Genomic DNA, 26,483 nt, shown 5'->3' on the forward strand with positions numbered 1-26,483 from the left:
GCTGGTATACATGTGGGATTTGACTTGACTTTCTTTAAACACAGCAAATGGGAAGCCAAAAATCTTTTTCATTTAAGAGCAATTAAGTGGATCCCAGAATCACTGGCTCCAGCAGGCCGCCGAGGTTTTTTTTTTTTCCTGGTTTTATTACCCATTTCCTCTCCCTTGCGCCAGCAGAAGGAATGCTCACTTTTCTCTCACAAAGCCACATTTCCAACGCCAGAATCACACAGGGACCACCATGATTAAGTGCAAGCCAGTGCTTCCCTAAACATGTGAGACATTATAGACCCCCCCCCCTCCCTCCCCCTCCTCCAAACACTGGAGAAGTGTTGTGTTCCAACATTTATGTGAAGTAATTAAAAACATCCACCAGTAATTTAATAGTTCTCACCAAGTAGAGACATGAAGTCTACACAGTTTTTTCAGTCTGTATAAATAACCTGGAATGCAGTGAGTACACAGACAGACGATTTGGTCATATTTTTTCTCTTCCTGCTCGTTGCAACATTTTGTAAGAAGCCCTGTTCAGTGTCACTCTGACCCGAGATGAGGTTGTGCACTTACAAGCATCATGCTGACTTTTAAATTCATGTTCCAGATAGCGTGATCCATACATCATGCGCTGACAGCAGATTCAAATCAAAGCTTTCCTATCGCTTGGGACTGTCATTCTGCGAGTCTTACAGTCTAACATCAGTGAGCATAAAAATGACCTCGAGCGCTCGCTGCAGCAGCGTATCCGAATGTGGATGGCTCTGTGAAGTGCATGTCAATAGCCTAGAGAGCCGGTAGTGCAACAGACATGTGGTTTCAATCTGTCTCTTTTCTCACAGCGAGAGAGGAGGCCATTCATTTATCTCACTGTAAATACAGCACTTAAACACTCAACAGACACACTGTTTGCCAAGCCCCCAAAAAACCCATCCATGTGGGTAATTAGCTTAAGCAAACAGCACCATTGTTAGAGATTTTATTTTTTCAATAATGCATGGAAAAGTACTATGCTCTGGCACTTTTTAGGTTATTGATTAAATCTAAGCATTGTTTTAATTGGGTCAAAACCTAAAAAAGCTAGGTCACAGGTCATTTGTGTTGCCCTATGTGGCCAGTTAGCTTGTTTTTCAGTCTACTCAGTCTGTTCATGGCTTGAGGAAAACACTTAAAGCTTCTTTAACTAATATTTTTATATCAATAATGCATCAAATATGTCATGAACCAACAGAGAAAACTCTACACTCTAGTGTTTGTTTTTTGAGCACCTTTCAGTTCATTGTTTTGGTTTATAACATGGAAAATAATAATAATAATAAAAATAATGAATGTAGTTTTGTGGACTCTCATTTTGAAGCTTTGAGTATGCCATTGTGACCATTGCCATTTTGGGTTTTTGCAGCCAGAAGTGACCATATTAGGACAAGAGGGTGGAGGTTACCCTAATGCTAGCTGCTAGCTTGGTTAGCACAATGCATTTAACTGTTAACTGTGGGAATGCTAATGCTAATGTTAATTTTTGCTGACAAAAGAAACATTAAAACAAAACGAACTTACCAGAAAAACAGAACATCTGACTCCTTAAAGGTCCTTTTACTACAACCAAACACTGAACAAGACTTTTTTTTAGGCGACCAAAATGTCATAAACTGAAAACACATTGACATAGCTACGGCTATGCTTAGACACTGTGAGTCTGAGATTATGCCATGGTTACAACATTGTTGCCACGGTAGTGACTTACCTGTGATGGCACCCTCCTGTCACTCAAAGCTGCCACACTGTTAATTATGCCTTTAAGCTTTAATAAAATTTAAACAGGTGATTTATATAACATTTCACCTCCCAAATGAAATGAATGATTGGGGAAATGTGCTATAGAAACCAAAACTGCTATAAAGTTGTGTATTTTAACATGGGAGAATGACGCACTTTTGGAGCCAGCCTCAAGTGGCCATTCGAGGAACTGCAGTTTTTTGCACATAAGTGTTGGCTTAATTTTTCAGCCCCAGAAGTTGCCGCTTCATTTTTTTGGTACACCACTTTACTAGTTTGGTTCATTGTTTTCATTCACCTCGTTTCCAGCTACAACAGGCCGCATTTTTCAGTAGAGAAAGCTCTGGCAAGCCCACTATTCACCACCTGTCCAGCACCAAATGACAAACAGACACAAGTTAGCAACTAGCTTGTAAACATATTGAAACACTTAGCTGCTGAAGAGCCAGATATTTCATACAAAAGTAAACCAAAATAAAGTGAATATAGGACTTAATTTTATCAGGTGGCCAGAAACTTGGCCTGAATGAATGTTAATGTCGCTTCATGTCCGTTAGGTGTGTAAATGAACAACTGTTTTGCAAACATGGTTGCTATGTGAACTTTATCAAGGTGATAACAAGTGAATCTTGTGTTTACGGCTTGTTGAAACATCTGTCAGAACAAGTTAGTTTGGGATGCGAGAGAGAACACCTTGGCAATCTCAACAACTTGGGTGATGAGCAATGAAGTACAGAGCTATAAATCTATGACTCAGTGCAGTATTTAATATTTATAACACCAGAGCCTGTGACAATCTACAAGACCACTTTTGTAGAATAAGGGAGACTCATGCCCACAAGACAAAAGCTGCTGTTGCTGGCTTTAATACTGATACGGTGACTTGTTCCAATTACTGGCGCCACAGTACCTAAAGGAACAAGTTACTTTTGCACATAAAAATAATAAGTAACACAATTTCAAGATTTAATTATTCCTTAAGGGTAAATTGGAAGTGTTAGCTCATCACCCTTGTTTTAATAATGCTAGTCTTTGTAATTCTTGTTTTGGATGTTTGACTTGGGACTTATTCTATTAATTATCTTAAAGGCATTTTGTGTTGGTTATATGGTAATAGGATGTCACCTTTGTATCAGTCTTTAGATCTTGAAATGTATTCCATCATTACAGTGTGTTATTTTACAGTGTGTGATTGAATGTCATCCATCTCATAATGTCACATAACTTAACTAAACTACACCACACAGTAGTTTGTTGTATTACAGGTAATATTAACTCTTCTCTGTAAAACTGAAAATGTAAGTAATGACAAGGACTTGGAGAATGGGAACAAATGGAATTTCTCAGGAAGACAGACACATTCTCCCCTCAGTAGTCATAAAAAAGACAAAGCTTTTTACAGTATCAACAGACACAAGACGTGACCTTTTGGCCCCTCAGGGCAAAAGGTGAGTGCTCTGGGAGCAGAGGCCTGGTTCCAGCAGTCTGCCTGCAGACGAGACGTACAGTATGTCCTCCTCACCACATTCCTTCCCATCTTAGATCACTGAACAGCTCTCTCTGGCTTTCAGTCTTCAGTCCCTCCCAACCCAAAGCAATATAGCTCTTTTATTTTTGCGCGGGTGGCACCTTATAAAGAAACCAATATAGAATGAGTGGTACAAGTGTAATAAGCTCAGTGAGCTTCCAGTGTGGCTTCAGTTGGTGCTTTTGTGCAGGTGCCTGAGTTTGAAATTCAGATTAGTCTGATGGGGCTGGAGGTTAAATAGTCAAGTAAGGATTTCCTACTTCCATTCAAATGAGGTTCTCAAAAAAAGTATAGTCATCAGGAGCAGAGGTTCAGAGAAGTCTACTCTGGAAATACATGTGGTGAATAAAGAAATAAGCTTGTGTAACCTGGGGCTGTGTCTTTTATATCTGGGATGACTGTGCTGAGTGAACTGGCTGCAACACAAGCCACTTCTGATTTCATATTCATGACTTCCTAGAGGAGTGAGGATAAAATAAACAAAACAACAAGCAAGGAGAGTATAGCTGATGGAAGCTGGGCCCATATACTAACTGTCACATCTACAAACATCAAATCTTGTCTTGCACAGACCAAGGAAGAACAGGAAGAGCGAGGTCATCCTCCGCAGCAAACACTGAGTCATCTCACACCCACATGCATGCACAAAAAAACTGAAATAAAGAAATCTTGTTCACATTCAGAGATCTAATGGCTTCACAGTACAGGCACTGCCTTGGTTATCTACAATTGTGCACAATCTCAGTCGCCACAAAAGGACACACAGGGACACCAGCTACGAGGCTTTGAACAGCAGTATGCAAGCAGCCAGGCCGTAGTTTCCCCCTCAGCAAACTGCAAAACACGTCACTTTTGTAAGGAATAATGACAGCATGCACAAATGCAGCCTGGAAGCATCACAGTGGTGCTGCCTTTTTAGACAAGTCATGTCCTCTAAACAGAAGCCCTCTTCACTTCACAGAGCTCTGCCGAGGGCATGCGTGGGTCGAGAGCTCCCTCTAGGGGACAGAGCTGTGAGTGGATTGGACATGAGGAGCAGCTGGGCGATAGCAGTGCACCCAAGTACACATCAAAGCTCACCCTATGCAAATGTGTCTTGAAAATAGAAAGTTAAAAACTTTTGATATGCTAATGTTGCACAAATTGCTGAGAAAGTCATAATTCACAGTTTCCAGTATGTTTATTCTGTATATAGGTTGATTTATCACATATACACAGTCATTTATCTCCATATTTAGTAAAATACACTGAGACTAGATGCCTGCATGGTTCTATCTTTATGCAAGTCAACTGTCTTAAGATTATATGTGCAGATACAGTATGTCACCCCAGTAAAAAAAAAAGGCTCTCTTTCTGCAGGGGACGTTTTTGAATCATCACCAAAACTGAGCTCTTGCCATTCTGCAGTGACAGTGTTATGGAGCGGCTCAATGTGACCGACACGAGTGTGCTATTCCAAGCCTCAAGACAAGACTAGCTGCCCGGCGTCAGGCTCTGCAGCCGGGCAGAGATATACAGCCAGGAGGTCACACAGGTCGTCACAGTCCATCATTTTCAGATGTCACACACAGACAGACTGTCTTGGAGCCTTGAATGCTTTTGAGGACACAGATTCATCAAGAGTTGTGCCTACTTATAAAGAGGGCCCAACTAAATGCACTATCCATCATTAAGATATTCACAATATTGGGTTAATGTCACAAGCTTTGGAAAGAAGAGGATGAGAAAGTGAAACGTCCATCGAGTGATTTGATTGATGGTGAATCAGTTTTAAGCTGCCGCAGCAGTGTGGCTGTGGATCTTGAAAATTTTTCATGAGGTGCCAAGAGGTTTTGGCAGGATGGCATGGAAGGGCACGGTGTGTGAGGGTAAATGGATTCAACAAAAGATCCACAAATACATTTTATATTTATTCTGACATCATGTTATTTTGATACACATGTTCCTAATGATGGACAAAAGCAACAAGAGACTAGCATTCATACATAAAGCTGTGCAGCTCTTACTGCCTCTGCAGTAACCACGTCATGTTCGACCTCAGTTTTTTAAGACAGCTAAAGGCGACAGTTGTTATGCTGTGCAGCAAAGCGTTTCACAAGCGTATCTAAAAATCAACACTTTTCTTGCTGAAAAAGCTGGAAATAGCTCCACTTATGCCCTTTTCATTTTTGGTCTGCAGTGCACGCAAGTCCAACTACTTTGACATACAAATTCAAGATGTGAATGTTTTGGTTAAAGGAATCATGTATTACATGACATGAAGGAGTGTGTGGTTCATAAATTACAATAAAACAAGCAAAACAATCAGATTTAACAATGAATGATATTTAGACTAATTAATCCCCTGATTGCTAATTTATTCAGTTTGACAGTAAAGAAGGGAGCAGTCTGTTTGTGTGTGGACTCTGTGCTGTATCTTACTATGTCAGAAGGACAGTGGTGCATGTCCTAATGAAACAAAAATAACAGATCTCAGAATAACAGTTATTAGGCTACGGTCCCCATAAACCACTCCCTCAATGTGATGGATTCAAACAAAACTTAAAAGGATAGTGAATTTAGAGGCATCTAGCAGAATGGACATCACAGAAATGGAATAAGCATAATTATGTTTTAATCAGTGTATAATCCCATGAAAATAAGTAGAATTGTGTTTTCATTACCTTAGAATGAGCCATACATAGAGGGCAAGTCCCCTTCCACCTTTCTACAGTAGCCCAGAATGGACTAACCTAACACTGGCTGAGGGCCTTTCCTGTTTTTTTACAGCTACCATACGTTCACCTGCACACTTGGAAGGGAAGGTGAATTCATTTGGTTGCAATCCACAACCTCATTGCTGATGCCACTGAGTCATACAAACTCATCCTATCAGTAACCTGCACCTGCAGCTTTTAATATCTACTAAAATTGATATTCAGAATGACAAATGCTTGTGATGAACTCCATCCTAGCTATCAACTTAACCCTTGGCTTACGTTGTGATTATGGACATGCTCTCATTGTTGAATCAAATTTAGCATGCAGGTTTGAGTTAAACTGGTTTGGCTGGTTAAAATTTAGAGAATCTGACTCAATTTACCTCCACATGCTCCAGCGGTCAGTCGCTCCATGTTGTTTTGCTCTGGCTCGCTGTGACTGTGTGTCTGTGTGTTTGGTGCTGTACTGACAGTTTTCAGGTGCCAATGAAAACATTATGTATTGTAGATTTTCTTTCCAAAATCTTGCTGATTGCAGTGCTTTGGATACCTTAATAACAGGCAGCCAGCCCTACACTATGGAGTGGGACAGCTGCCCCCCCTTGTCTCCGTCCATCAAATAAGTTGAGTCTGCTGTCAGAAGTACACATCCCCCAAAATACACTGCTCACCCTTCATTACCTTCAAACCACTCTCACAGACTATCGCATGAACTAAATAATTGAGACAATTTGGCCTCATAAAAAAGATTAAAAAATTAAATTTTTTCTTCATTAACTTAATGAAGTAACACACAATCACTTTAGAAAGATGAAACAAACTGAGTGCACTAAATCTGCAGTGAATTTCCTTTTAACTCCCATTTAGATAATTAACCTTTATGAATACTAACACATCTGAAAAGTTACAAAAGGTCACATTCTTAAAGGAAATGGCACCTTGATTCTCACTACTACTAAATACTGAGCAGTGTTCAACTACAACTCGAGGAATAGGTCCACCACATAACAAGGTTTAGATGGACTATCAATCATCTAGAGAACAGGTATGTTAATTGTATAAATATGCCAGCAGAATGAGAAGTGCAGTGTATAATTAAAAGGCATTGTGATTATATTATTCTAATGAGCTCAGGTCACATATCAAATATCTGCAGTGTGGTGTCGCCCAGCAGTTTCATTAACCTGGTTTAATGCACGACTCCCGTGTCCAGTTGCCAAAACCCATGTCAGCTGAGAAGTCAAATCAACTTTTTTTTTTTAAATCAACAAAAAAACGTTGAGATTTTGGGGGTGTTTTGTTTTTTTTCGCAGTGATTTTAATTTCAGAAAATCACAAGTTCATACACCTGCCATTTTCACTAGAAGTTGAATGCAAGGGTTTCAGAACAGAACAGGCTTCAACGTCTGTTACATGTCAAAGAGCTGCAGAACAGAAACATATTGGTATCGTGTCAAATACAGATATATATATATATTTATAAAAAAAATCTTTCTTACCTTGTGACACTACTTTTAGACTACAGCCACAGTTCAATATTCAATCTGCATGATATTTTTAATGAACCTGCTAAGTTTGACTAAACAACTCAAAAAAAAAAGAGGAAAAAAAGAAAAGAAAACAAAAAAGTGTGGCTTCTCTTCGACTAGGTATTAGTTACAGAACATGCCTTCTTACACACATCTTGTTCTTTTACTTGCGATCAGTGATCAATCGTTTTGAACAGAAAAACTATTGGGACTCTGGTACAGCCTCTCTGCGTGGCGGTCATGCTTCCCTCTCTTCAAGTCCACTCAAAGCTTAAACAGTTCCAACATAAAAAAAAGTCATTGTCAAATAACTTTATTAAAGGCAGAATAACTGTGGTCATGTAGTCTTTAAACTATCTACTCAGTGCCTAAACTGCAGGGACATTTTCTTTTTTTTTTTTGAATGAGCTATGTAATAAAAGTCCAATCTTGCTCTTGCTGACGATATTGTTGATGTGCGAAGTGAGCCTCTTGATGATTTTACACAATATTTCTAAGAGAGTAAGGTTTAAGACAGAGGGTCAAAACAATCCATTACGATTAAGTGCTGTAGGTTTGTCCTTCTGGTGGTTGTGGAAGCTTCATATTTTCTTTGGACATCATTAGACGCCTTAACTCTTGAAGAACAATTTTAATGCTATAAGAATTCTGCCATTTTGCTAATATTGGTATGCTACGTGAATCCACCTGTGAGACAAAAAAGAAAGACAAAAGAAAAAAAGAAAAAAAATCAGTCATTGTGACAGGATGGCCGACAGTGAGTTATTGCACATATCACATCTGAGGATCACAATTTCTGAGCCGATATAACACACATACATAACACTGTCAAATTTGTGATGACACTCACCGACCCGTTGGAATTATTTATCCCATTCATGCTAATTTTTGTTACAAATCTAACAGTCGGGGCTGTCTCTGGGTATCTAGGTCCGCACTCCACTTTCAGACTGTATATCCTGTTCTCATAATTGGTCTGAAAAGCAAAAAAAGTAAAGAAAAGAGAAAAAAGAAAATTATTTATGTTTGTCTGAGTGTGCTTTCAATCCACATGCTTTAAGTGAGGAGTTTTCTGTGCTTACTCTTGCTGGTCCAATGATCATGCCTGTCCACCGTGTGAGAGTCATGTCTTCGTCATCCTCGAGGCCCCAGCTGACTGTGCCGTCGCCTTCGCCCTTCTGGCCTTCTTCAAGCTCCTCCAACAAGCGAAAATTGCGTGGAACTTTAACTCCTAAAACGATTCGAAAACAGAAAACAAAATACACAAGATTTTAAAATAGAAAATAAATAAATAAATACACTAGATTCATGAATAAAGCATAAACACAGAAAAAGGTTTCTCCCAGGAAACACTGCGACATGCAGCTCTGATTAATTAATGCAAAGCAAACTTACAATGTGACCGATCACCTACTGAGCTGAATCACACAGATCCCGACACATTTCATCTTATTATCTACGGAGTTATTAGATGACGGTGGCACGATACGCAGCATTGGCTCTGTCTCTCTCCTCTATTGACATCTCTTTACGGCCTAATGAATAAGTCTAATAAAGACATAAAACGCACCAAGAATAATCACGTCATGCATGATATTAACCTAATAATCAAACATACATTATATAGTACTGTAAAAAAAGCAAAAGGCTGGTTTAGAATTAAACAAGTCTATTGATCAAGAAAATGTACAACTATTTTAATTCAGTCATTTTTAAACTAATTCCAAACTTTAGATGTTTTGAGCTAAAATGTGAAGATTTGCTGCTTCTACTTGTCTTAAAAAGCTTTCTAGCTCTTGGACTGTTCTTTGATGCTACTTTGGAAAACTGTGATGGGCACTTTTCATTCTTTTCTGATGTTATACAAGCCAAACTATTCATTGATTAACTGAGAACTGAGATTAATTCATACTGTAAATAGAGCAGAAATTAATTTATTTTCTATTCATTTTCTCTGGTTCAAGCCGCTTTAATTATATCATGAGTCTTATTGACAGGAAAAACAATCAGTAGATGAAATATGAAACCGAATTTGTTACAGTTTCTATTCTAACATTTTTAAAAACAAGATAAATTGAAAATAATGGCAGATTTGATTTTAAATGGACAGTTTTTTGCCTGAAGCTGAACTGCAACATCACTATCGAGGTGGTTTGTCGCTGTCAGAGCTCCAACTGTGCATCCTTTCATTAAAACTGACACATGTTGATCTTTCCCATCATAGAAATGTTCCACATCCCACATGATTAAGTGTGAAACATGTGAAAGATAAAAGTGGTTTACACTGGCCACATCATACCACACATCTTGGTCTACCTGCTGTGAAACTGCTGTAATACCTCGTTAACCACGTAAAGAAATATATATATCTGACACTGAACAATCAGCAAAATCATGCTGATTTTTAACAGAAGCATTGAGGTTAACCTGCAGATGAACTCAGGATAACAAAATATCACAACAAAGGCGATTCTACGATACACAAAATATCACAAAGTAGTAAGATGTATCACAGTACCTGTAACTAATGAAGATAAATACTTTAAAGAGCAGGAAATAGTCAAATAATGTATCGTGTTTATTGACAGTATATTACTCTCACAATTAAGAAATAAGTATAAATATCAGCTAACTAACTGTAGTCTCAGTTAATGTGTCACACAGAGCTGCTGCTAGTGTGAATAAGTCTGATAATAGACGACAAAGAGGTGACGTCGAGCTAACAACACAAAGATCTGTTTTTATTCTGTGGCAGTAAACACAACACACGAACTGTGCTTATATTCAGAGCTATAAGAGATAATTCAAGGCTGACAAGTGACGACATCAATAATAAAACATGATAAACAGCCGACCAGTTCCACCCCGCCTTTCCCAGGACAACTTTTTCTAAATTTTCAATTAGATCCAGACTCCAGAGGTCCTGTTGGGAAACTCCACCAGTCTAAAATCATTTAAGACATTACGTACTGTAAAATCATAACCTCTCTCACTGTGATATTCTATGTGTCGGTAAATTGTAACTTTTCTTGTTACACATGTAACTCCTCAGATTTTGTGTTTTTAACTTTTGAATGTATTTGTCTGTATTTCTTTAAGTTTTGATGTTGTATATCTCACCATAGCAGGGAAGCCAAACAAGTCCTGATGGGTTATATTGGCTACTTTTGCACATTTCTCTTTTTAAATCTCAAAAAAAGTTATAAATTTATTACTTTTCCTGAGTTATGAATTTTTTCCTGTTTTTTCTTCAATAAATAAACAGATTAACAGTTAAATGACAGGGCTATGGGTAATTACTGACACTCTCCAAACACACAAACACCAAAGAGCCTCTCACAGCTCAGCTACATGACAGAAACTTTTACAAAAGGAGCCTTGAAGGTGTTTCTAGTGACGGTCGAAGCTCCGACCGTCTGTGTTTCCAACGAGGACGCGCTGGGAGAGTCTGACAGCAGCTGCTCTCATTGCTGGAAAGTTTGCTTGCATTTCTTCTTCAATGTCACCTACAACTGGCGTCAATCTGACCGTCACCAGTCTGTTCAGCACCTCCATGAGGACACTGAAGGTAATGGTGAGCTTAAAGTAGCTGAATCGAGCACTTCAACGTTTCAAATGTATCAGTACTTAGCACCAGCGTATCAATAATATATCGCAAGTGGAAATACAGTGATATATAGTAATATTTATTTTTTCACGTTATGATCGATACCTTAACAGCCGCGCTGATAATATAAAATTGAAAACTAGTCAATTGGTAGTGGGAAAATATTCAGACCTTGGCATTTAACACAGAGCTCGACAGGCACTCAAGACGTGTAAATGATGAAGCACTTACAGCTTATGACTGCAGGAGCGTTGGAGGGAGCACTTAAGTGAAACTACTTCTATTCATAATTATGATCCTAAAGACAAATTCACAGAAGAGGAAGTGAAAAGACCTTTTTTTTCCTTTCTTTTTTTTTTAAGAGGCCCCGTGACTGAAGCAGGGGAGACAATGAAAACATTCAAATTGTCTCCTGCTGTAGACTGAATTCATTTCAGACTTAAAAAAAAAAAAAAAAAAATCACTTTGAAAATCAATAGCAGAGGTCACAAAGGAGGAGGAGGAGGATTGATTTTTAAGTGGCACAGAGGCTTTACCATTTTCAAGGCTTTTATCACCACAAAAACATTGTTACAGATTAAAGCTGCAACTAAAAATTATCGATAAATCTGATGTTACTTTCTAGATTAATCAATTCATTGTTTAGTCTCTAAAATGTCCGATAATGGTGAAGAATGTCTTCTACAGTTTTCCACAGCCCAAAGTGATGAGAGCAATTATAATGAATAGAAAACAACAGCAAATATTCACATTTAAAAAATAAATACATTACTAAATCAATTTGTCAATTATCAAAATAGTTTTCTGTTGATTTATTGATCAATTAATTGATTAATCTTTGCAGCTCTAGTACAGATTATAGCCTGACCAAAACTCTCGGCCCACTCCAGCTCAACGCAGATATTCTGTATCGAGACGTCTGTTGGCAGGAAATCAAAAAGTATGTGAATAATACAGGCTTGCCAACATCACTCATACATTTATTGCTTTTATGTCACTTTAATTTATTATAGTTCATCACTTTTTGAATGTTTTATAGGCTGTTAGTTCAGTTGTTCTTATCTCCCTTTATAAATTCTACTTATGATTACTTATAGCAGTCGTTAAACAAATCCATGCTGATATCTTTTTTTTTTAACTTTAAGATATATGTATTTGTACTGACCTCAGAGTCCAGTACAGATATGTGAAACAGAGGTGAATATATAGTTACGTGTCTGCATTTACAGGAAATAAATGTAATATAGCAAACGGGCGGCAACAATTAGTTGATCGACAGAATATTAATCTGCAACTATTTTGATAATCAGATAATGGTTTTAGTTATTTTTTAAGCAAATATATTTAAGGATTTGATGCTTTTCGTTGTTTTACATAAGAATAAACAGAATATCTTCCGTTTTTGACTGCTGGCTGGACATAATTAACATTTTGGGTTTTGGGAACCTAAAAAGGTACTTCCCACCGTTTTCTTGACAAAATAATGAATCAAGAAAAATCAACGAAGGATTAATTGATTAATAATTGTTAGTTGCAGGCCTACATAGAAACACGTTGCTGGTTTAGTGTTTAGCTGTTAAAATAATAGCTATGGAAATGTTCAAGCCTGTCTTAAAACAACAGTCAGGTGTCCATATGAACCGTGACAGAGCTTTTCCTCGCTGTAATCCTTCCTCCTGTTCATACTGGCTATAAAACTTTCAATGCAAGTGGCCAAAACCCACCGTGTGTCCATTCAGTCTTTAAGCACAAAAACACATTTAAAAAGTTAATCTGAAGCTTATATGAGGCCTCGGCAGTCTAAGTTGTGTTCAAAGTTCAAGAAGTGGATATCTGCCACATTTACAGTCTTTTTAGTATCAAATTCCCTCTTTGTGTTTCCCTGTACATCTGTGGTGGAAATATAGTAACAAGAAGAGGGACCTTGGCACTAAAAAGACTAATGTTGAAACATATCTACTTGCTGTGACTAATATGAATGGCTCAAACTTCATATTACATTCAGATAAACTTAATACATTTTTTCACAAAAGGAGTCAAGTGGATTTTAGCCACCACATCCTTTACCAAGGGATCTTCTAATGGCCATTATGAACAGGAGAAATGAAAACCTATTTCAATGTTAATTTGGGTACCGTACTGTTGTTTTAACAGATGTGGAAAAACTGTGAAAACTCATCCTTTAAAGTTGGTGCTCAAGAAAGATCTAAATTATCATTTTTCTTATACTATTTTTATACATCATGTACTATTACTTATGTGCCTCTGTCTTTATCACTGTGCTCATCATTTTGATCTGCTTTGTTTGGTTTAATCTGTTCTGTAACATCATTTTAAAAAGTGCTATATAAATATTATTATTATTATTATATGGTTTGCCTTAGTTTGTGTTTCTTATCAATAATCAACACTGTTTTATTTATTCTTAATTTTCTGTCCTGTAATCTTTGCATAATTTATTTTTTAATTATTGAGAGGAATTCAATGCTGATCCTTTATGTAGTTCATAACATCAGTTAAATAAAACTCTTAAGGGACATATAGTGCCATTATAATGTGTATGATGTGTAAATAGTAATACAAGTGAACAACACACAGCAGTAGGGCTGGGTCTCAAGAACTGGCTTTACTGGTAACCTGTATGTGTCTGGCTGGTTATTCAGCTCTGTAATCTAAAATAACCACGTGGTACAGTACATTTCAAAGGGCATCACTGTTTAAGAGTCTCCACTCCTTTTTAAGGCATGTCAACTATGACACTAGTAACCTAAACCATAGCCAAGTTAAAAATGAATCAGCAGGTCGCGCCAACTTGCCCTCGGGGGTAGTTTCGATTATGAGCAAACTGACGCTACTTCCCCGTTTCCACACCTTGATATAAAATGTTAAGTTTGATCGATTTAATCACATAAATACACATCAGCGGAGAATGAAATTAGTCTGGGTAGATTTCTTAAAGTCTTTATATAGTTTTTATTGTGATTTCAAATAGTCTATTTTGCAAGTTTGAGCAGCACGCTTGCTTCCTGCTGAGGCAAGCACGGGCCCCGGCTATTTCCTGAAACGCAGTGTGCCAACTACGGTGTAAAGATATGAATCCCACAGTCCACTCCATGCAAGTGCTATTTTCTACATAATGTTGTAATAGTCAGGCTTGAAATGCAATTTTAAAATTTGACAATAACGTTTACAAAAGTGCTACTGAGAGCATAAAACATTCCTGTCACAGTTATGTTGCAATGTGCGGAATGTGTCGCAGGGAAGCCATTAAAATCCTCACGTTGTGTTTGTCGCTGTTATATTATTGAAGTTTCCTCATCAGGGTACTCATTATGAATGCACACTAAAGACTTGTGCATTAACAGCCGACACAAACAGTGTAGCTATCCCGATGAAGGGAGCAGCTGACCGGGACGTATCAGGGCGGACAGTCGCGGTCGGGATCAGACTAAGTTACGGAAGCTAACTAGCGCTTGTTTACAGCGTTCATAAAAACTGCACCATTCACACCTCATTTAACTTTTATACCGCATATTTCCATCCGAAAGGTTTTAATGGTGACACGCAAAGTCAGTATTAGTAGTGTAGCCGCTCCATTTCTGACACCTTGAGCTATTTTAGCTGACTTCAATAAAGAAAGCTACGGACAACGCCGCCTCGCTTTATAAGCTAGCTCCATGAAATAGACGGCTCCTGTGAGCACCATCGATTCAACCGAGAAGTCCGTGCAATCTCTCTAGAAAATTGCACCTCGGAGCGACTTTACAATAAACACACATCTCGAGTAAGTAAATGAGCATGTTGGCCGTCCGAGATGTGGACGCCGGACCCTGGCCTCGTTGTGGATGTTAAATGTAAGGCTCACCAACCTGAGGAGGCCGCCATGTTCTTCAGCCGAGTCCAGAAGCACACTGAGTGGTGACGTCACGGCTGCGTCACGCCGGCAGCTCAGAGCAGAGAGCCAACAAATGGAGAGTAGATAGATAGATAGATAGTCTGTGTTTGATGCTACATACTATGAACAATCATACTGTTAAGATTTGAATCAATATAAGTGATGGGGGTCAAAATTCACAGTGGGACCACGCAGTCATTTTGTGCAAAATAATGTATTTAAAAGTGTATCTGAAGCTTATACGAGTTTAAAAACAGTCTGAGTTAGTCATATTAAACCTTACATCAGGGCTGATTCTAGGATCAGATCTTTAGAGGGGCTCAGCTCCAAATGTAAATTAAAACAAGAAAAAATAATACATAGTAGAGTGTTACTATAATGTATAATAATAATGGTGCAGAACAAACAATCACAGATTTCTACAGAGAGGACCCTAAGATAATTACTCTGAACTCTGAGGGAAAGACAATATTAATGACAGAGCTATCCAAAGTACATTAAACCATTTGAACCTGTAGCATAATTGTTGTCCCATCTCTAACTGACAGGCTCACAAAATAATTAAAGTCGTATAAAATAATTATAGGAAAAGACATACAATAGTAATTTATTTATTTTTAGAGGGTGCTGAGATCAAATTTAGGGTTGCTTGAGCACCCTTAAAAAGGGTCTGAAATCTCCCCTGCCTGTTCATATTCTGACATGATTAGTCCCTATATCAACTCAAATTCATAGATGCCCCTATCAGTCATTAAACATTGAATATTTGATTAATCAAATGAAAAAGACCTTCACAATCACTGTTTTATGGTCCAGGTGAACATTTCACATGTTTTAATGCTGTTTTTAATTTATTTTATTGTAATAAACACAGTTCACATTTGCATATATAAAAATGAGTATCAGCTGCACACAAAAAATAAGATGTAGTTAATTTCCATTTATGTAAACTGTGGGTCACATTAGGAACAGTATGACTAAAAGAAATGTGTATAGAGTGTTTTTAAAGCTCTCAAATGTAAAAATTAGTCAAGTTTGACCCTGAACAGTATGTAAGGGTTTAAAAGGTTTCTGCTACATTTAGTCTTTTTAGCATCAAATTCCCTCTTTGTGTTTCCCTGTCAAGCTGCAGTGGAAGTATAGTAACAAAAAGAAGGAATTTGGCACTAAAAACACTGTAATGTTGAAAGATATCTACTTGATTTGACTCATTGGAGTGACTGAAGCTTCATATTAGCTTCAAATTTTTAAATATATTTTTTCACAGGAGTCTGGTGGATTTTAGCCACCATCTCTTCTTATTTTCATAGTATTTAGCATCAAATTCCCTCTTTGTGTTTCTCTGTTGAGCTGCGGTGAAAGTATAGTATCAAAAAGAGAGACTTTGGCTCTAAAAAGCCATGTAATAACTACCACCAGGTTTAACTGTAGAATGTAGTCATCTCCATAAAAGCTCAACATTCCCAAAAATATTACTGATGACATGATCTGCATCTTCTTTCTTGGAAAATAGCAGTTTTACTTCTTCAAGGCCTGAAAAACTACTAAACATGTTAAAAACTTTAGGCTTAAAACTGTTATATATTAAGCATAAACAAATATGTGGATCAGCATTTTTTAAAAAGTGTATCATCCATCATTGTAGAGAATTCATCTTCATCTCATTGGACACCAAAAAATGAACAGAAATATTAGAGGACATGGTCCGAGTCTTTCTTTATGAGCTACCAGTTTGAGGCCTCCAAAATGACTAGTAACAATTTAGACATGTTTGAGTCTAAAGATTCAGTATCTCTATATAAATAAATAAATAAATAAATAAATCTAAACTTTGGACACACTGTAGGGTGAAAACAGTATGAATTTCTCTTTTTAACTACAACTACTGATGACAAAATACTTTCCAGCCGTTTTCAGTGAGCAGCATTTTATTCTTTTATTATTAACAGGCAGTAAACAAAAGCTACAATGACAATTCAAAAAGTGGACTCTAAATGATACAAAATGAACAACCTTCTACATCTCAAGCTTGCCTTTAACACTTGTCCCCAAAGAAACCAACAAAGTAACATTAACACTCAGTGATTACAATGTACAAGTTGAAAAGAAACTAAGTATTGAATGCATTAAGCTTTTTTTTTATTTATCATACACAAACACAAAAACAGAAAGAGCATTATATGTGACATGGGGTCAACAAATGAGATACAAGGGCTTTTAAATATTTAGCTCTATTAATTGCCAGTAAATCTGTGTTTTGGTTTCTTCTTCTTCTTCTTTTTCTTTAAACAGGACACCAAAGTCTGAATCATGAGTCATCTGGTAAATGTGAATCATGTCTCCAAAGTCCAGGGATTTTCACACATCTCAGGTCCAGAACACATATGGTGGTTTCATTACACCATTTTTTTTTTTTTTTTTTTTTTAACAGCATATGAAAGAAGTTGACACGGGATAAGATTTAAAATAAAAAAAAGGACTGTACATAATTGCAGGGTGCGCCTCAAGCGAGGAGACGAACAGTCTTTCCAGTGACTGTCAAGTAATCGTCGTCAGCCAGGGCCCGCAGCGCCTCATCAAACAGCTCCTTAGTGATCGCCTGAAGCAAGAGAGACAGAGACACAAGTCAGTACAGAAAGTGTTGATGAAAAAATGGATAATGTACAGTTTCTAAAACGTAGTGAAGTTATGTTAAACCTTTCATTTTCTATTTACTATGAAAGGGAACCACAACGCTTTCACTTCAGACTGCAGATCTTCCTCCCTGAGCACTTTTACAGTCCATAGCTGACCTCTAATGGATCATTACTGGAGCTTCAATCACTGTCACACACTACAAATTAAGTTCTAGTAGAGAGATGAAAGTGAAGTTTCTTGCCTTCATTTAACTGTAATAAAACATTAAAGCTGAAAATGAAAAGCATAAAGAAATACTTACAGTTTCAGACTGTCCTCGGAGGTCGTCAAGCAGCTGCTGGTATTTCATGGCGGGGGTCTTTCCTTTAGCCTCGATCAGTTTCTTCAGAGCCTGAGCGATGTCCTCTTTACGCTTGCGTGCGGTGGCGCTCATACCTAAGATCAGAAAACAACTAAATGAATTACACCGTTTCCATGACAAACGTAATTGATCACAAAGCAGCTCGAAAGGCTAAAACTTACCATTTTTAAGTCAGTTGGAGTTGGTACTAATAACACTTTGGGTCACTATGACTGCTATTAATCTTACACGATACACGATAGTCAGAATATTACATGACAGACAAACAGCTTAATATTCATGCAGCCCTTCAAACATACCTGTTGTGAGAATAGAGATGTCAACAAATCCTGTCCTGGGGTCAGTGGCCGACTGTTTGAGGGCCTCTCGGTGTAGCCGCTTGGCCTCCTCCACGTCGATGGTCTCCACCTTCTCAGAGAAGCGCACCTTGGCGTGGGCCTCTGCCAAGCGGATCAGGGACTCCAGCTGTCTGGGGTAGGCGGACACCATCCCCCGACCGCTTCCGATCTTCCTCATGTCCACGTAGGCCTGAGAAACAAACATGTACAAGGTAAAGCTCTGATCCAAAGACAGACAGGTGATTTATTAGCCAGAACTGACTGAAAAGCTAAAACACTGAGAATATATAAAGAAGACAAACCTCGATCAGAGCCTGGCTGGCCTCCTCACTCAGTCTTGGACTTATGTACGTGCGTGCATATGCGATGTAGTCCTTCAACACAGCCATGTCGAGGAACTCTTCCTCTATCTGCTCCTCGCTCTGGTAGTACAGCGCCACCAGGTGGTGGGCAAGCCTGCGGTCGTAAGCCTCGTCTTGGGGGTCCAGCATCAGGAAGATGAGGTCAAATCTGATGGGGGCACAAATTTATATGTTCAGAGTCTGAAACGTGACAACTGAGAAAACCAGATAGAAGGGGAAAAAAGATGACGTGAAGGTTGTCCCTCATATTAAACTCATTATCAACTATCAATGTACATATTTAACATGTTTTTACTGGTACGTCTGCACATTGGGCACAGATGATCTCATACTGCTTTGAAAACTCAAACTGTAAACTTTTGTAGTTCTTAAACGTCGTCCAACTATTTAGCAACATTTTTATCAAGGATCAACGTTTTCTACCAGTAGTTTCAGTGTGATTGAGATGACTGCTTGTATTAACCTGGACAGAAGTGTGTGAGGAAGCTGAATGTTCTCAATCGTAGTCTTTTTGGGGTTCCACTGAGATTCAATGGGGTTGGCGGCGGCCAACACAGCGGTGCGGGCGTTCAACTGACAAATGATTCCAGCCTGCAGACATAAAAGAAAAGAAACCATATGATAAAAATGATAGCTTGTTATTTTTCTCTTCTTAAGTTTCCATCTTTGATTCAAAAATCTTCATCTTTCAAATTTGTCAAACGCACCTTGGCGATGGAGAGAGTCTGCTGCTCCATGACCTCGTGCAGCACTGAGCGCGTGCTGTCGCTCATCTTGTCAAACTCGTCGATGCAGCAGATGCCATTGTCGCTCAGCACCAGAGCTCCGGTCTGCAGGACCAGCTGCCGGGTCTCTGGGTCCTTCATCACGTAGGCGGTGAGACCCACGGCGCTGGAGCCCTTTCCTGACGTGTACTGTCCACGGGGAACCAGGTTAAACACGTACTGCAGCAGCTGGGACTTGCTGGTGCCGGGGTCTCCGCAGAGGAGGATGTTCACCTCTGCGCGGAAGTTGCCGCGGCCGGTCTGACTGAAGTCCTTACGAGTGCCTCCAAACAGCTGCAGCAGGATGCCCTGAACAAGAGAACAAAGAGTTGTTGTAACACATCTACAAGTATTTATACATCATGTTAGAGATCACCTGGTGTTTAGATGATTATATTATGGAAGACTTCAGTGTTTTCTTGTTTCAGATAGTCTACGGAACTTATTTAATAATATAGGTTAATAAAGGTTTCCATCACGTGCTTTTCTCTTTTTTCATTATTCATTTGGGTTACTCATTTTATAAAAATGTTTGACCTGTGGATATTCTCACACACAGGTGCAACTATTTTCCTGTCGATTGCATCATGTGTCCACTGCTGTTATACAAGCTCTGATGATGTAGGCTTCATGCTGAACCCTGTATGTTTTTAAGGCTGTAAGTTGAAACTAAAATTAACCATGAGGCAAATTTTCTGTTTTTAAAAAAATCAATCTAGTGCCACATTTTTTTCTGAATTTGTTTTGGAGAGAGAGAGACGCATCGTATATGCTAAACAACTTCAAGTAGATGTAAAAATGTGTGAATCTCAGTGTAATCCCTCTATTATTATTCTGGCTCTGTGAAGTCAAATCTATTAATGTGGCAGATATTAGACCTACCTGAAAAATGGATTTCTGTGACCCACTGAAATCACAGCTGATTCATGTGATACATCATTGTATCATTATGTTAACACCTTTATCTCATTATCTTGATTTGGGTACTCAGTTCATCCCAAAGGAAACTAACTGACCGTCAACTCATTCATTTTATGTTCTCTCCTCAATGACACTGAATCATCCAAGTAATCCAGTATGCACAAGAGTCATTAACGTTATTAATTGCACCTGTGAATTGCTCAATCTGAAAGCCATGGATATCCAAAACATCAACTTTAGACATGGTGTCTAAAACCACCTTCAGTTCAGCTTTATTAAGTACGTTCAGCTAATCCAATGGACTGTTTACCTCGTTTAAGTGGGAGAATTTTCTCAATTTATAACACTACTTATTACTCATTAAAAAAACTTTTGTAAAAATCCACAATTTTAGAGATTTATGGTTTGCTTTGGACATTAACGGTTTTTTAAGCTTTTTTCAAAGTACTAAATGTGATAACAGGACTGTTAATAAAAATCTGTGTTTCTAACTTGCACGTTAAGACTCTAAATACTTGCAACACACACACACACCTTCTTGATGTCCTCATGTTCATAGATACTGGGTGCCAGGGCAGAGGAGAGGCGTTCATAGACATCTGGTTTGGCTGCCAGCTCCTTCAGGGTCTGCACGCGGTCTTCAGTGAAGAGCTTCTGTTCGGCGTCTTCGTCCAAACCGTGCAGCCGCTTCTCGTCAGTCTTACGGAAGTGGATGGCGTCAATGTGAGTTTTGTATACAGACTTCACGTTGCTCTGACGTGGGTTGGGGCGCATGGGCACCGCTCTGTAGATACCTGTGGGGACATTTGGGAAGCTGTTAGGATATATGTGTGGAGGAGTGAAAACTGGACTGATTTAACTGGCCTTCTAAGAGCCAAAGTGAAAATGTTAGTTGCCAAATGTTACTTTTTGCTTCTAAAATGTGAGAACTTTACATCAATACAAGAAATATAGAGCTGCAACGATTAGTCACTCGATAGAAGATTAAGGGTAACATTTTTTATGATTAGATAATTGTTCAAGCAACTGGTTCCAGCTTCCAAAACATCACTATCTTTTGGTTTTGGGCTGTCAGATTTAAAAAGAATATACATATTTTGAAAATTCACCAGCAGTTCTGAAAAGTTTCACAGACCACACATATAATCAAGCAGATTAATCGATAATGCGAAATAATCTATAGTTGTAGGCCTGAAGAAATATGGAGACAGCTCTGGTTCTTATGATTTTACAGATTAAATTAAAGTTAAAGTCTATTATAGCAGGAAAATCAATGGCAACTATTCAAGCAATCAGTTTATCATTTGCATCAATTGTCCAGTTCCATGACTCAAATATCATTTTCTGCTTCATATTAACTACATTTTGAACATGTGAGTGTTGGGCTATTGGTTGGACAAAACAAGCTATTTATAGAAGTGCCTTTGTGCCCTGAGAATGTCAATTTTACTACTTCCTTCATGTTTTATAGATGAATCAATAAAAGATAATTATCTTTAGTTGCAGCCCTAGCTTTAGATATTTAGTTTACCTGTGATGTTTATTCTGTCTCCTGGCTGCACTTTATCCACCAGGTCATTGTGAGCATAGACAACAGTTGTGTGAGGAGTCTGACCAGCTGGCATGTCTTCAGGAGACTCCTGAATTTTCACCTGTGTTAATGGAAGATCAATAAAAAGAACAGATGTTGTGACCTCTACAGCAACACACCACTAATTAATACTTGACATATTCTGAGATTAGGTGTCATTTACTGTAAGCAATCTGCCCCATAAACCAACCCCATCAGACTCTCACCATCTGTTTGTCTGAAAAGAGGGAGCGATTGTGAATGAGTGCCAGGCTGTGGGTGGTGTTGCAGTGGCGACAAACAGCCGGCTCGGCGATGCGGCCGCGATCCACCTCCACGCGGGTGCTGAAGGCGCACACCTGGCACTGGAAGAAAGCCTCCTGCATCTCGGGGATGAGCTGCGAGGTGCGGATCACCATGCCGCTGATAGTGATCAGCTGATCGATGTCTGCAGAGGCAAGACAGAAGGCGCACAGAAGCTGATACCTCACATTTTATCAAAACAAGAAACAATGTTCACAAAAATCCCACACAAAATATGGGATAGAATATGTTGGAAACTGCGGTCTCAATAAGTGTGATTTCACTTTGTAGGTGACATGGCCCGGGATCATAAATCCACACCTTCTGGGTTCAGGCTCCTCATGTTTCTGGTTTTCAGGGCGTTGTAGGGGCGGACTTGGATCTGAAATTCCAGGATGGAGTCTGGGAAACGCTCAAAGAAAAGCTCATTCACTGCCATGTCGAAGGTTGGGATGACTTCCTGCCAAAAGGAACACACTCATTAACATCAATGCCGCAGACACGAGAGAAGTATCACTGAACTTAAAACCAATCTGATGCCTAAAAACACATAATAAAACATCCGATGAATAAGATATGATACTTCAAATGGTCAGTTTCCTCTACACTGATGTATAAAATGTGTGAAATCATGCTGCAACATGCCAACAGCTCAATCCATCAGCTCTATTGTCCATCTGAGGCAATAATCCCCTTCCTCATAAAAAAAAGCTAATAAATAAAAACTGTTCAAACTGAATATGATTATGAAATAAAAGGGTCAATACCTGTGGGTAGCAGATGAGCTGCCTGTAAAGTTCTGCATCAAAGGACTGAATATGGAGGCAGTTCACATTCAGCACTGGATCACCAACAACACTGATCTGTGGGAGAAAAACTTTAAAATTAATGTTTAAAACAAAACAGATTTCCTTTGAGGTTAAGCCTCAATTGTTGAAAAAAAGAAGCACATCGTAGTAAACAGATATAACTAGCGTACCTCTTCCAGTTTCTGCATGTATAAAGGCTCGTTCAGGTCCAGACCAGCATTCTCATCTTCAGTGGAGGTTGGGTCGATGAACCTCTGCAGGAACCTCTGCAAGCAAAGTGACGCAAAAGATACAAACCATAAATCTTACGGACTGAGACTCGCTGTTTCTACTAGAACAGTTTGGTTTTGTTCTTTCATACCTGAAACTTCTCCTTGCAGACCCCGACATTGACATCAGTCCCCCAGATGACCAGTTTCTGACCCGCATTTTGATCGCTGGCGACTGCACCATCAGCACTCGGCTGGAAGTAGATAATGAACAGAGTTAGCTAGTCATTTGGTCATCCTCATGTATGCATGAACATTACAGCTTAAACAATTTTTCATATATTCTTGAGCCCTCCTCCACTGACCGGCTCAGAGTGAAGATCGACTTGTGGAGCCTTCCTGACTGAGCCCAGATCAGGACGCTGCCTGGCTGGTGTACCGCGTACGCCACTACGAGGAGTTCCCTCAACTCTGGAACTGGGGGTCCCGTACATCAGAGGGGAGCTCATGTCCACTTCAGTGGGTTGAACTGTTAAAGAGAGATAGACGTTTATACCTCATGAGAATCATCAAGTATGACTCCCAAAGATCATTAAACCTAAAAGGCTAAAACGACTTAATCTGGACACACGTGTTATCTTCAGTACCTGATGGTCGTGGGCTGGAGAACAGAGACGTGTCCTGCATCGCTGCTGGACTGAGCATGTCAGTAGCTGGGGACGTTGGCATTGGCATCAGGTCCCCATTGGAAGAGTCTTGACCTCTGCGCCGCTGCGATGGAGGTGAGGTGGGGCCTTCACTGCTGGCTGAAGTTTCACATGACAAAGAGAAATTTGTAACATTACACACAGACAGAAACAGGCACATGGACATCTGAGCAGCACTGCAGCTGAAACATAAGACTGTTTAGCAGAAAGTTTAATTTCATTTAAAGCAAAGGAAAAGGAACAAAATAAACTTACGAGTGGGCGGGTTGGTGTTCCTTCCACGTTTACGGCCCGGGGTTGATGATGGTGAAGACATTGTTGATACAGTATCTACAAATTAAAAGGATTCATTTTAGTATTAAATTTGTCTAGAAGTGGAGGACAAGTGTTAAAATACTGTTTTAAGTATGAAAAGATGACATCTGGTGGTAAGATCTCTACAACCTGACAAATAAACTTGGAAAGAGGAGTGAAGCATGTTTAGTTGTGCTTGTGTTTCGATGGGAGGTCAGAAAGACAGATTCTTGTATGTTGCCACGACATTTTATAAAGAGGCTCAGCGTTGGAGGTAGATCTAGGGGTTTGTGGGAAATTTTACATTTGGTGAAGTGGTGATTGCCAGAGTCTTATCCACGTTTTCCTGTCCTCTGAGCAGTTTTGTGTTTAAGTTAGTCTGCCGAGCCTGGCAGGAGATGCAGGGCACAGTCAGCTGTGTTGCATACATCCCTGAAAATACTGCAACTTGATTTTCTAAATTGTACTTGGTATGTTAACAGAAAATTGTTTTTACCTGATGTTTTCATGTAATTATGTAAGTGGATTTAAATGCTTGTATTATATTTATATTTTCATCTCATTGACGGTACAAAACTTGATGACACATGCAAACATATACAAGTCCAAAACATGTCATACACTCAAATCATATCCGTTTATTTACTTATGTTAGTGATTATTTTCATGAAGTCACTTCCATATGACAGTTTATATCACTCGGTCAACTGATTTACATTACATGTTTACTCATCAATAAATTGGCATCAGATTATCCATAATGAAGTTTTAATGCTAATCACAATCTGCTATCAGGTCTTTTCAGTTTGGTTTGAAGTGTTTTAAATGTGTTTTACGACTTTTTACGGTGAGATTTCAATAACTTTGCAATGTAGTTTCCACCATTTGACATGTGGCTGCACAGGAAACAATAACCTAAAGCTGACTTGGACAGTTTGGCCTGATTTATACGGTTTTTTTTAAAGCGTATATCAATAAAATAACACGGTTCATGCACAACAAACATGCTTAATAACAGAGCCTCTGATTCAAGTTAATTTATTAAGCGGATTCATTAATCATAAAGTAATGAAACAAGAGTCTAGTCTTACCTCTTCTGTGTGCGTCCGGCTGCTGCAGATGTGGCGCGAAACTGCAGGTGACGTAATTTTCGCGGGGAACTTTGGACCAATCAGAGGCCAGAGTGGTTCTTCTCTATCCGGCCGACTCCTGCACTGCAGTGGGAGGGTTATGTGACTTTTACCTCTTACGACAGATGACTGGATGTCTTAGTACAGAGAAAATAATTAAAATCAAGCCTGAAAATAAGTATTTTCTTCTACATTCAATTTAAAACGGGAACCGCAGAACCCGCGCGTTTTTGTATGCTTCTTGATATCCTGAGCTGAGTTGGTTTGGTCCAATGGTCCAAGAGTTTTTTTGTTTTTTTTACCCCGATCTTAGCTTTATTGACAACAATGAATTTACTTTTTCCTTTTTTTTTAAACGTCAACAAAACAAATATGAATAAAGGTCTAAGTAACCGATAATTTAAATATATAAAATAAGAAACTAGGCTACACATAGGAGTAAGTGTGTTAAAATATATAAAATAACTCACTTAGATTAATAATTGATAACACTATGACAAACAAAAAGTATATTTGTATATTACTCCATAGTGTATATAATTGTATTTTAAATCAGGGATGTTTGGATGCTTTTTGTCATGTTAAACCTTTTTGAAAGAAGTAAAAACAGCTTTTGAAGACTATCAAAAACAGTTTGTCGTATATTTATTATACGACAAACTATGCATTATTCTTGACTCATGCATAAATAACTTAGTAAAAACAAAACATATAAGTTTGATGGTAAAATCTATAAAAAAATTGCCAAACATACAAAAATATACCCAATATAGCTGATTATCAGTTTAGAGACAGCCTGATGATAGGTGTGGAAATATCTCACTAAAATTGGGGAAAAATAAGAAAATGTAAGTTTTCTCTTTTTTCAGCTGAAGGGCCAAGTAAGCCCTAGACTTAGATATGAAATTGACCACCATGTGGCGCACTTTACATGTGAAAAAGGACCATGAGGTAGGAAAATTACAGCACACTTCCTGAAGGGGGAGGAAAAAAACATGGGAGCATTTCCGAGAAGTGTCAGAACATATGTGTCATGTAAGGTGGCTTTGT

The 26,483-nt window shown here is 38.6% G+C and overlaps 2 protein-coding genes across 2 annotated transcripts; both read right to left on the reverse strand.

Annotated features, from left to right (window-relative positions):
• Positions 1-7,910: 7,910 nt before the first annotated feature.
• Positions 7,911-15,162, reverse strand: ube2v2 (ubiquitin-conjugating enzyme E2 variant 2). Its single transcript, XM_053330738.1, has 5 exons — positions 15,150-15,162; positions 15,003-15,044; positions 8,609-8,757; positions 8,377-8,502; positions 7,911-8,213 (listed from the first exon to the last, which is right to left on the reverse strand). The coding sequence occupies exons 1-5, from the start codon at positions 15,160-15,162 to the stop codon at positions 8,067-8,069; spliced, it is 477 nt and encodes a 158-aa protein (XP_053186713.1). The 3' UTR covers positions 7,911-8,066.
• A 1,788-nt stretch (positions 15,163-16,950) lies between these two features.
• On the reverse strand, positions 16,951-25,408 carry mcm4 (minichromosome maintenance complex component 4). Its single transcript, XM_053329777.1, has 17 exons — positions 25,395-25,408; positions 24,265-24,339; positions 23,950-24,108; positions 23,668-23,831; positions 23,455-23,556; positions 23,264-23,359; positions 23,052-23,147; positions 22,606-22,744; positions 22,209-22,429; positions 21,943-22,063; positions 20,946-21,205; positions 19,434-19,799; positions 19,190-19,317; positions 18,667-18,874; positions 18,326-18,554; positions 17,967-18,100; positions 16,951-17,627 (listed from the first exon to the last, which is right to left on the reverse strand). The coding sequence occupies exons 2-17, from the start codon at positions 24,323-24,325 to the stop codon at positions 17,532-17,534; spliced, it is 2,580 nt and encodes an 859-aa protein (XP_053185752.1). The 5' UTR covers positions 24,326-24,339; positions 25,395-25,408; the 3' UTR covers positions 16,951-17,531.
• Positions 25,409-26,483: the final 1,075 nt, after the last annotated feature.

The sequence above is a fragment of the Scomber japonicus genome, chromosome 12 (assembly GCF_027409825.1).
Source record: "Scomber japonicus isolate fScoJap1 chromosome 12, fScoJap1.pri, whole genome shotgun sequence".
Lineage (NCBI taxonomy): Eukaryota > Metazoa > Chordata > Actinopteri > Scombriformes > Scombridae > Scomber > Scomber japonicus.